The following is an 11,479-nucleotide window of genomic DNA, read 5'->3' as shown; positions in this document are numbered from 1 at the left end:
CGTACCAACCTTTTCCCTCCCCGCCTCGAACTACAAGAACCAGCCCAACGACATATAGTCAGCCAAGCCCTACGTGAGACCACCAAAAGTAAACATACGCAACCCCTTTCTCCGCGGCCACTCGACTACCCTAGGAGTTGGGTGCGGGTTCCTGTACTTTCGAAGCAAAGCAGTACTCGGCTTACCGGTTTCGACTATCTCCTACTCCCGGCATGCGGTTAGTACAATTCAATCCCCGATCAGCACTGCCGACAATGACCGGTCCTTAACCGACACAGACGGGGCTAAGGCACCCAGGAACCCTATCCTGCTGCCATACCTATACATCATCATCCGTCCCCGTCCGGTCTCCAAATTTCCATTCATTCCATCCTGAATATAGTAAACCTTACAATGTAATATAAAGACATCCTAAATCTCGCGAGTGACAGAAAAATCACTCGACTTCTATCGGGCCCTATTAAGCATAGCAGTGTTACCGACCTATCCATACTAGTATAAAGCCCGGGAAGACCTAGGGATCATGCAACTAAGATTTCAAACAACCCCTGAACGTAATGCACAAGTAGTAAATATATATAGTAATTCATAAATTTGAAATAATAGGACATGCACTGAGGCTTGCCTTGAGTCTGCTGCTCAGAACTAGGGTCAGTTGGGCCTTGGGCCAACTCCCCACGAACCTCCTGCTGCGGGGCTTGCCCCTGCGGCTCCTGTGGCTCCGCAACCACTTCGTACACCACCTCCTCCGTTGCGGCTGCTACACATATACATATGCATATGATACGAGAAATGCATGCATGATTTATAAAAATTACAAGTAACCAATAACTAAATTAATTTCTAATTATTTGCACCAACTATCCCGCACTTAACCCTCTCAACCAATGCCCCACCGGTCAGACCGGTTCCCAATACCAGTCAAACCGGTCCTTCTTAACCTAGCCACGCTACCGGTCAGACCGGTCCATCCTACCGGTCAGACCGGTCCTGCCCAGACCTAGAGCTAGAATCCTTGGCGCGGCGAAAATCGCCCACCAATCCTAAAACCCTTCTAGGCACTAGTTCATGGATACAATTGGACGTTTCTGACCAGAGAAAATCACCTAAAATCATTTAGAAAAAGGAGATCGACCCATCCGTAGCTAGGATACCTTAAGTGAGCCGGTTTCCCCCGCGTAGGACTTGAATCCACGTCACCCCGGGGAAGAGCGCATGGAGAGGATGATCCTCGACCCCGATTTGAAGCTCCCCAAGCCTTGAAATGGATTTGGGGTGAGAGATTTGGAGAGTGAGAGTTTGAAGAGGGGGAGCTCGGGGTGGGAGAGAGCTGGGCGCTGAGGAGTGAGTTGGTGAGGGAGAGAGAGGGAGTGGTTTAAATGCCGTGGGGCCCCTCCAAACGGTTGAAACCAGTTCAACCGGTCAGACCGGTTGCTCTGACTGGTCAGATCGGTGGCCCAAGTTGACAGGAAAAAATCGGATTTAGTGATTTGTCGTGTGAGTTGAAACTAATGACCATGATTAACTTAACTACCGAGGATTAACACCTGGGTGTTGCAGTTACGAATTCAAATTCATTTATGTCTTTTTCGTTAATGATGCTTGCATGGTTGGTGTAAATCCATTCGAATGGTTTTTTTTGAAGGATCGAATGGTTATTATTAGTAAATGTTGTTGCAGACGTCATTAACCAGTTAATTTGTTTGAGCGCTCCATGTTCTTGCTTCCCCATTATTTCAAGCATGTGATTAAGCAGTTGGAGGTGCTGCTTTGAGAGAGAGAGAGAGAGAGTACACTGATATTTCCGGTTTTGCATATACTTGCTTTTGATCGTTCAAGTCGAGTCATGCTGTTGGTGTAGACATGAATTAGTCATTTTATTTGAAATTATTTAGTTGTCTCTAAAATATATTCTGCTATTTGACTAATGCATTAGCTCTTGCCGAGACAGAGCTGCTTACTTTGTGCTATATGACATGACAACCTGACACACACAAAGACGGAGAGAGAATCTGTTACGATTAGCCTAAAAAATATAACAAAATGCAGAGTACAAAACACGCAGATTGCTAATTTGGACTGTCGGAATTCATGTTTTTATAGGCTCACTGTGTTTAATTGCTAAGTAAATGATCTCCATTCCTTGACTCTAGAGTCCTAGGTCCAGAGTCTGTCGGCAGCTTCACCAGGACCCAAACCTGTATGGTTAGTACAAACTTTTGGTATCAGTTCATATTAGAGCTTTTTTATCTTGCTTGTGTAAATCCACATGTCACACTACTGAACAATCACTTGAAAATGCTCAGGATGCAAGAGCACTGCGTCGGAACGTCTTCATCGGTATTTTGGCATTTTGGCACATGAAGCAAATGCATATCGGGAATTATTTTCCAACAATATTAAAGACTATCCTAGCCGCATCACTGTAAAGGATATAAAATAGTCTTAGTTGGCCACAGAACTTCAGTGTGCCTAGATTAGATTTAATTCGAAAACTATATTTTTTAATCAAGCATTCTGTATTGTTAGTATTCGAATTGGATTTATCGAATGCTATGCACTATGAATATTTTGCAGCTCGTAGCAACGTAGGAGCATGAATCTAGCAAAGAAAAAAATATATAAGAGTAAGATTTGGCTAACATGTTGGAGTGCATCTAAATATGGAGAGAAAATCTTATCTAAATAAAAATATGTGTTTAGTTCCCTCCTCAAAAATTTTACACTCCATCACATCAAAGAGAATCTTGCTATTTAGGATTATTAAATAAAATATGTTCACAAAAAAATTACACAGATGAGTTGTAAATCGCGAGACGAATATGATGATCCTAATTAATTCATAATCATTGCTGTAAATTATAGATTAAGTAAACTCATTAAATTTATCTCGCGATTTATAAGCCATCCGTAAAAAAAATTGTAACAAATTTTATTTAATACTTCTAAATAGCAAGATTCTCTTTAAAAAAATTAGAGGAGGAATGTTTAGCTCCTTTGTGTAAAGTTTTTGAAATAAAATCTTTTCACATTTTAAGTATTAAACATAGACTAATTACAAAACTCGTCTGTAAACTACGAGACGAATTTACTAAGACTAATTAATTCATCATTAGCACATGTTACTGTAGCAATTTATTATCTAATCACAAACTAATTAGATCCAAAAGATTCGTCTTGCAATTTACAGAGAATCTGTGAAATTTGATTTTTTTTTTATTATTTACATCTAATACGCCATGCATGTGTCTAAATATTTATGTAATTGATGTGTAACATTTTTAACGGGAACTAAACAAGATCAAACAGTGAAATTTGAAGTCCTAGAGTTGGCTTTGCAAGAGCGGCATCGCAGGTGACGCGGAGCGTGGCAACCTGACCTGCCCCTCGATGCAGTCCACACAGCCGCTCTCCACACCCGCGTCGCTGCTAGCTGGGCCCTTTCCCTCGGATCCACGCGGCAGCGGCGCTCCTCTCACCGCCGAGGAATATCTCCTCGGGGGCGCGGACGCGAGGCGATCTCGCCTTGCGGTCAGCCTCCATCACTGATTGGCGGGCCCGTGTGGAGCCCGGACCCACCCTCATTTCACAGATTTTCCGTGGTGGGAAGCGCGGTACGAGGCGACGCATGGGGGCGCGTTCCCCTGCTGGAGCAAATGACACTGCCAGTGGGTCTACGATGATATGGGCCCAGCTATCAGCCTCATGGAAGTGTGCGGAATCCCTGGACGGAGCGCACAAGTTCCAGTGCCACTCTTCTGGCTCACGTGACCGCCACATGCCACGAAGCCCTCTCCTAATAGGTGTTTAGATTCACGGACTTCAAAAAAGTCCTGGGAACTTTTTAATATTTAGAAGTATTAAATAAATATTAATTATAAAACTAACTGCAGAATCCTGAGACTAAACTGCGAGACGAATCTAATGAGTTATCTTAATCTATGATTAGCGAATGGTTACTGTAGCATCATTATAGCCAATTATGAATTAATTAGGCTCATTAGATTCGTCTCGCAAAAAAGCACTCAGCTGTCAAAAAAACATTTATAAACAGATTTTATTTAATACTATAAAATAGTAAAATTCCTTTTAATATGATAGAGACTTCTGAAAAAAATCCTGGAACCAAGACCTTAGCGCACGCCACGGCCAAGTGGCCAACGATACAATATTGGCTATCCCATTCCGTCCGGCCGCCGCCGCCGCCACCGCGCGGCCTCCCTCTGCCCGCCGCGCCCGCGCCTTTCGGATCTCCGAGCCCGACAAACCTCGACCAGGTTCGAACGAATCCTTGGCGGATCTCTGATCTGAATAGGAACATATCTGCATCTGAGTTCTGTTTGTTCGGATTCTAGAGCCTACCCTAGAGTAGATAGCCCTGCCCGATATGGCAGTTGGGAGTTTCTGGGGCCTGCTCCAGATACCTGAGATTTTGCTTGAATAGCATACTAGATCTGACCGTCCGTCCTTCAATCCCTAGATCTGATCCGACGATTGAGCGTAGTTGATCGATTGTGGTCACAGTATGTTGTTGATTAGCATAATGCAGGCGAATTTGCAAGCAAATGCACTCCATTTCTGGTTGCCTTGAATAAAACATGGCGAATTTGCTTTAAGATCACGGTCTGGTAAAATTTGGGTAAAATTGTCGAGACAAGTGTATACCTTTTTGCTAGTACAATAACTTGGTGCTAGAATTTTTGCTAACACTTTGTTAGATTGGCAGTAGAAATGTTGATAACATGTTTGTTATGGTGATTAGTTGCTTACCATGCGTGTTGTGATGGCCAAACCTACTTCATTGTGATAATGCATCTTACAATTGTGATGATCCATTTAGCACTGTGATAATACAATTGTGGCACGTGCATATGTGAAGATGTAAAACTGTATGTCTAGGAGATGTTTGCTGTCATAGACGAGTACATGCATTTTTATCAGCTGATAATATCTTTTCAACCATATGATATGCTGATAATATCTTTTCAACCATATGGAATGATAACATGTGTCAGTTATGATGATTAGTTGATTATTATGCGTCCTCTGTGATAATGTACTATGAATTGAAAGAAATGAATCTTGCATTTCGCACTGCAATGATACAATTTTGGTATGTGCATCTGTATTAAGTTTAAGATATGTTTGCTGTCAGAAACAAGTCGATGCGTTTTTATTAGCTGATAATAATAATATCTTTAAAGTTGCTGATAACATGACATTGTTTATGTAGGGATAATGGGAAAAAAGGAGGGCTTGATGCCTTTTAGTTGCAACAGTTGCACCTGCCACGGGTTTTTCGACAAGGAGTTCATCGACAAACACGACGCCACTCACTTCAAGGAAGGCGTCAGGGCAAGGGAAGTTCAGAAGAAGGACTCTGATATGAAGAAGAAGAAGGAAGCTGACAACAAGAGAGCTGAGGAGAGAAAGAAAAGGGAAGCTAAAAAACAGGCTAAAACCCAGAAGAAGAAACCATCCAAGACAAAGCACGAAAGCAAACCACCAGTAGCTCCCAAGGGGAAGCAGCCACCACCCCCGAAGAAGAACGGGACCCATGTGAAGCAGCCTATGGGCAAGGGGAGGAAGTGAACTTACCTAGTTTAATTCAGATGTGGGAAGAGTATCCAAGCTACTTTTACTACTAAGATGGTGATTTTAATGCTCTGTAATAATTAGTGAAACTATGTACGGAATGCACTCCTGAATACTGGTATCCATTCGACAATGCAATTCGGTATGGATGGCTTTGGGTCTAAATATGGTATACATGGCTTTGGTTCTAAATATTGGATTAGATTCTGAATTCTTACCTTCTAAAATAATCTCTCTGTTTTGCCCAATCGCAACTGAAACTAGGGGAGGCCGAGATGGCTATCAACTTTGCAGAACTGCAGCATCATAATTAGCATACACTACAGGATGTAAAGCAGGGTAAAGCACTAAAGCAGGGTAGATCATGCATAATATGCATTACTCGGGATAAAGACCACAAAAAAAATCCACAGGGCAACTAGATAAACCATTGTCTCGAGTCTCGACAGGTTGAGACCTGAGGAGTAGCAACTCAATCAGAGTAGGGCCAGCGGAACAACACTGAATCAAGATTCAGAACTATAGAAATTAGAAGAGAGATGGAGTGTGAGTGCTGAAATGCTGTGATAGTTTAATGATGCTGTGAACTGAATATTTCTCTTCTGACTGGGGAGACAATCAACTCTAAGCGGGCTGGGATGCAAGCAAGGAATCGCAATTGAAAATGAAAAAAAAAAACTCGATCCACAACCTCAAGAAAGCTAAACTCGAACCTCTGGCGCACCGCCAGTTCGATAAGGGCTATGGATTAATAAAACCTAGCCCAGCCCAAGGAAACAAAACCACATCAATATTGCAACAATGTTATTTTTAGATTAATCCAGGGAAAAATAAAAAGCAAAGGACGGCAAACAATTTAAGATCAACTCGTTCTTGCCACGATTGCATCTGGGTTCTAGACATGATCCAAAATAGCTGAAAAAGGACAGCAGCAAATCAATGATATTCGGAAGTTATATGATAATAAAACAAACAAAAGGGGAATACTAATCCTTTGGTTCGCATAGAGTGCACAAGAGGGTTTGCATACATTTAACAGCAAAAAGAGGAGCATATAGCCCTCTACTCCTGAGCTTAAGAGGATGTAATCGCAACAGCAAAATTAGGAGTAGTCTTCCTCTCAAAGATACATACACGACACAGGAAAGAAGTCTGATAGCTTATCATTTTAGAAAATGAACAAGAGGATGATATTTAACGAGATCTACAAATAAGAAACTATTTGCAGATCTACAACTGATGCGTTTGAAAGATGAAAATATTAGAAAAATCATTCATCTGCATCGGATGCATTCACAAGATCTAAAGACAAGGGAACTATGGAGCTGCACTCAGGCATGAAGGTAGCCTTTTAACACATGGAGAGAAACATTTTTTTCTCCCATGTGGAGTCCTAAACAAAGTAGCATCAGCGGGAATAAATCTCGAATCAAAATATGAAGGAATGAAAAACGGGAAACGGGACTAAATAAATCTCAAAACAAAATTCCAACGGAAATCAAAACTCAAGTCAGAAGAGAATCGCAGATCGAAATAAGACAGCCTAGCCGCCGTGTGCGGTGCTCTCTCCATCGGCGCATGACCACGGCCTCGTGTTACCCACGACGCCGCGGCCTTCTCGTTGAACAGCCAATCTGCATGAGCAGCGTCAAGGCCGAGGGCAAAAACAGCCTGACCTGAGGACGGGACAGGGAGGGGAGAAGATTTAGGTTTACCATCGCGCGTGATGCAGATGTAGAAAAGGGGCGGCGCGGGTGGGGCGGAGGCCAGGCAGGGGAAGAAGTGGATGCGGGTACGCTCCTGCGAGGAGTATTTTAGGTCTCTCTCGGCGAGGCTGCAGCTTCGGCTCACTCGACAGCTTCTGCTGCCAAACGCCTTCAGCTCCGTCTGCTTTAGCTCCAGAGAGAAGTTCCCTCGGCGGCTACTGTTTATCACCAGGCAAGTCGACGTCCCCTGCGGACGCCCTTATTATCCAGCAGGCCGGCCCACCGCCCAGGCGCCCACGCCAGCGTCTGCACGCACCTGCTCCTGCTCGGGCCTTGGGCCCCCTCACGTGGCGTCAAACCTTTATGGTCGCTGACAATGAATCTAGTACTCGTTCCGAGTAGATGCACGCTGAGGGCAGCCGCAACGGCGTCGATATGCTCTCTACAAGAGAGCCACGTAGGAAAGAGAACCGAGGTGAGAGAATGAATTGTCGCCAGAACTAGCGAGAGCCGCTAGCACGCGACCCGATACCGAGCGGGCCCCACAGCGGAAATGAGGCGAGGCGGACGGGGCTTTGGGAGGTGCGGCGAGGTCGGCACAGGGTTAACCATTTTGTTTTAGTTGCAAATCCCGGTGTTTAGCGGAAACGAAATTTCGTTCCGAAATTTCGGTAAATTTCGGCGAATTTCGGTGACTTTTGGCTGAAATTTTTTGAATTTTGAATTTTCAAACGAAATTTTCCGAAAAATACCGAAATTTTTTTTCCCGGTAAATAGCGAAAACGAAATTTTTCGCCGAATTTCGACGAAATTTCACCGAAATTTCAAACCCTGGGTCGGCAGTGCGACGAGTGATGCGGGAGGTCGGCGGCCAACACCGCACGCCGGCGAGCAAGGCCGGTGGCGAGCTCGATCCGGCCACGGGCGACGCGCGAGGCCCCCGGCGAGCTCGATCTGGAAATGAGCAGCACACGAGGCCAACAGTGAGTTCGCCCTGCCGTCGCGAGGCAGGTGGCCGACACCCACACGAGATTGGGTGCACGCTGCGAGAGGTGCGCGAGGCCCGCGGTGGGGTCGCCGAGGCGGACGGCGTGCGAGGCCGCCGGCATGGGCGCAGCGGGGAGATAGCTTGAGCGCCGCCACCGCGAGAGAGTAGGAGAAGCCCTGCAGCCAGAACGCTTGCTCCTGAACGAGCGCAGACGCTGTGCGCCGGGGAGGAAGAGAAGCTCCAAGATGAGATCCGTTGTCGTCGCCGTCGGAGGAGCAGCTGACGAGCAGATAAGATGAGCTGTAGAGAAAATGGTGAAGTAAAATTACTAAATACGTGGGGTCCATGGTTGTCTTGTGCTATAGATGGACCATTGAAGATATCGTCGTCGTTTGTGCTCTCTACAGGCTTAGGTGGCACACATTATAGAGAGCTGCTTACGTTTACTGTTTCGGGTGCCCTGAGTCTCGAAAAAAAAAAGTAGATGCACGCTGGACGTCTCCTTGTTTCGCGGAGTGTGCCGGTAATCGTGCCACGCTGCACGAGGCGGCGCGGTCGATGCACCGCAGCTGCTGAGCTTCGCTAGCAAACGGTGGTGGGTGTCACGATGCCGTTGGGGAGAGCCACGGGTCGCCCGTACTCATACCCACACTTTTACTCATCCCCAATTATTCAACATTAAACAGGTAGAATAATACCGAGATGAGACGCGGGCCGAGACTGCGTCGCCTGCTTCGACGCGGCCGCCGCGCGCCTCCACGGCGCGTGCGGCGGCACCAACGGCGCCCGTGTCATATTCGACGGCTGCGTGATCCGCTACGAGACCACAGAGCACGGCCTTCTTCGACCAGGCCACGCTCCCGGGAAACACGCAGATCTGCAACGGGTCCGCCTTGGAAGTCGCCGGCTTCGCCGACGCGGCGCGGGCACTGGTTTCCAATCTTGCGGCCGCCGTCCCTAACGCACCAGGGTTCGCTGCGGCGGCCGCGACCGCGAGCGGCGGCGTGTACGCGGCGGCGCAGTGCGTGGAGACGGTTGGGGAGAGCGGCTGGCTGCGCGCAGTGCCTCATGGTGAGGGGAATGGCAACGCCAAGGCTGCTATCTGCCTGTCCATGTGCCAAGGCCTTGATGCAACCTGCAGGTGGCTGCTGGCCAATATTTCAATTGACTGGGTACACGGTCCCGTTTGAATCTAGGGAAAATTCGATTCATGCCACCACAGCTCCGTGAAATTGAGTTTCATGTTCAAAATCATGCCACTCAATGACATGAATTTCAACATGAAATCCAATTTCAAGAAGTTGGAGTGGCATGGATCCAACTGACCCTTGAATCTATGGGTTAGAGTTAGATTGGATTAGATTGAGGTCATCTAACTCAAAATTATCCAAACGGGGTGGATTAGATTATGTTAGATGCATTTAACCCACCTCAAAAAACTATTTCCTCTAAAGGGTGTTTATTTGAGTTAGATTGGAGTGGGCCCCACTTTTCCCCCTCTTTTTCTCTCCTCTTCAGATCAGTTTGCAGCAACCCTGCCCCATCCGTGCCGCCAGCGCCCCGCGCCCCTCCCCGCGTCGTCATCCCCATGCCGCGCCACCCGTCGGCGACTCGCCGCCCCGCGGTCCCTCCTCCCTGGATGAGGCGGCCCCTGCTGCGGGGCGCCGCGGGCCACAGGTGGTGGTGCTCGCCATCGCCGGAGCGTGGCGTCACCGTTGCCTCGGAGCCTGATCCCGATCTAGGAGCATGGCTGTAACACCCCCAGTGTTAGTGAGCGCTAATCATGAGCTTATTTTTGCTAATTAGGAGTTTAATCTTGTCATTAGTGTTAATTGAGTTCGCGCGGTGAGCATCGATTTAGCCGTGTTTGATCGCGTTTTTCTCTCTAATCCGAGCTCCAAATCAACTTTCGCCCAAAAGCAAAGTTGTAGATCTTCACTTCCTCTACAACTTTTATTTTGGCCAAATTTCATGTTCCCATATGAAAATTTGAGTTTTGGGTGGTCAAAATTGGGTCAAAACTGTTCAAACACGGCTACTGTGCTCCACTGTGTTGTGCTCGTACCGCCGCCCATACCGCGACCGGCGACGCGCCGGTGACTCCACGTGTCGGCCGTCAGCGAACCTCGCCCTCTGTGCGCGTCGCCTTATCAATTCGAGTGCCCTGGATGCTTCTCGTTCCCTCCCCTTCTCCTTCCCCGAGCTCACGACGAGCTGAAGCCGAGCTGAGCCGCGCCGGCCAAACCCCGCCACCCCGCTCGATTCTTCGCGCCCCAAGCCACTTCGCCTTGTCCTCCACCTCCTCCGCCCCATCCCGTGCCCGTTCGAGGCAATCCCGGGCCGAATCGGCCCCTGCGCCACCGGCCGCCATTGCCGCTCCGCGCCGGAGCTCCGCCCCTCCGTCGATCCCCGTCCTCCGGTACACCTCCGCCCCATTCAAGCCGTGGTGAGCGTCCCCGCGAGCCCGTCATCGTTCCCGACCCTTTCCCCCTCCGAACTTCGCACCACCGCCGCCGGGGCGCCGCCACACCGCCGTGGCCGCCTTGCGCAGCCGCGCTCGCCGCCGCGGGCCGCTCCTGCGCGAGCTAGCGAAGCACCGCCGCGCGCCCTGGGGTCGCCTAGGCCCCCTAGCCGCCGGCCTGCCCCGCCTTCCCACTGCCTTGCGCCGCGCCGGCTGGAACGCTGCGCACCGCCGCAGCCTAGCTCCGCCCCGGGCTGCCCTGTGCACGGGCCGCGGGCGTGCCAGCCTCCCTGCGCGCGGGCCGCACGCCGCCCCGCCCGCACTGCCCTGCTGGTCGACCGGCCCCATGGCCGCCATGCTCGCGCAGGCGCGCCGCCGGCGTGCGCGGCCGGGGCAGGCAGGCAGAGCAGAGCACCCCCCCTGCTCCCTCTGTTCCACTGCGGGTGGGGCCCGCTGGTCAGGGGGGTAGGGGTAGTTTTTGTTTTTTTTTTTGTTTGATTTGAGTGAGGTTTGCAAAGTTTGTATAAAATCTAGGAAAAATAATAAAATACAAAATAAATTTTGTTGGGTTTCTTAAGTCCAGATCTTCAGAGGAAAAATAGTCATGCAGGTGAAATGTCACTTTTGCCCCTGCTAAAATTATGGTTTGTGTTTAAGCTAGTTTATTTTGTATCGGTTGTTCTGTTTGTCTAAAAATCCTGAAAATTTTATGGTAACCTACTCTTTGCA

General features: G+C 48.3%; 1 protein-coding gene across 1 annotated transcript; it reads left to right on the top strand.

Moving 5' to 3' along the window:
- Window positions 1–4,127: 4,127 nt before the first annotated feature.
- LOC120647429 (hepatoma-derived growth factor-related protein 2-like) lies at window positions 4,128–5,765 on the top strand. Its single transcript, XM_039924217.1, has 2 exons — window positions 4,128–4,277; window positions 5,234–5,765. The coding sequence occupies exon 2, from the start codon at window positions 5,239–5,241 to the stop codon at window positions 5,590–5,592; it is 354 nt and encodes a 117-aa protein (XP_039780151.1). The 5' UTR covers window positions 4,128–4,277; window positions 5,234–5,238; the 3' UTR covers window positions 5,593–5,765.
- Window positions 5,766–11,479: the final 5,714 nt, after the last annotated feature.

Source organism: Panicum virgatum, chromosome 9K (assembly GCF_016808335.1).
Source record: "Panicum virgatum strain AP13 chromosome 9K, P.virgatum_v5, whole genome shotgun sequence".
Lineage (NCBI taxonomy): Eukaryota > Viridiplantae > Streptophyta > Magnoliopsida > Poales > Poaceae > Panicum > Panicum virgatum.
The sequence above is the reverse complement of the archived record's forward strand: the minus strand, read 5'-3'. Positions and strand labels throughout refer to the sequence as shown.

Bases quoted from the DNA above. Each gene is read 5' to 3' on its own strand.
- LOC120647429 (XM_039924217.1), top strand. From the start codon at position 5,239: ATGGGAAAAAAGGAGGGCTTGATGCCTTTTAGTTGCAACAGTTGCACC.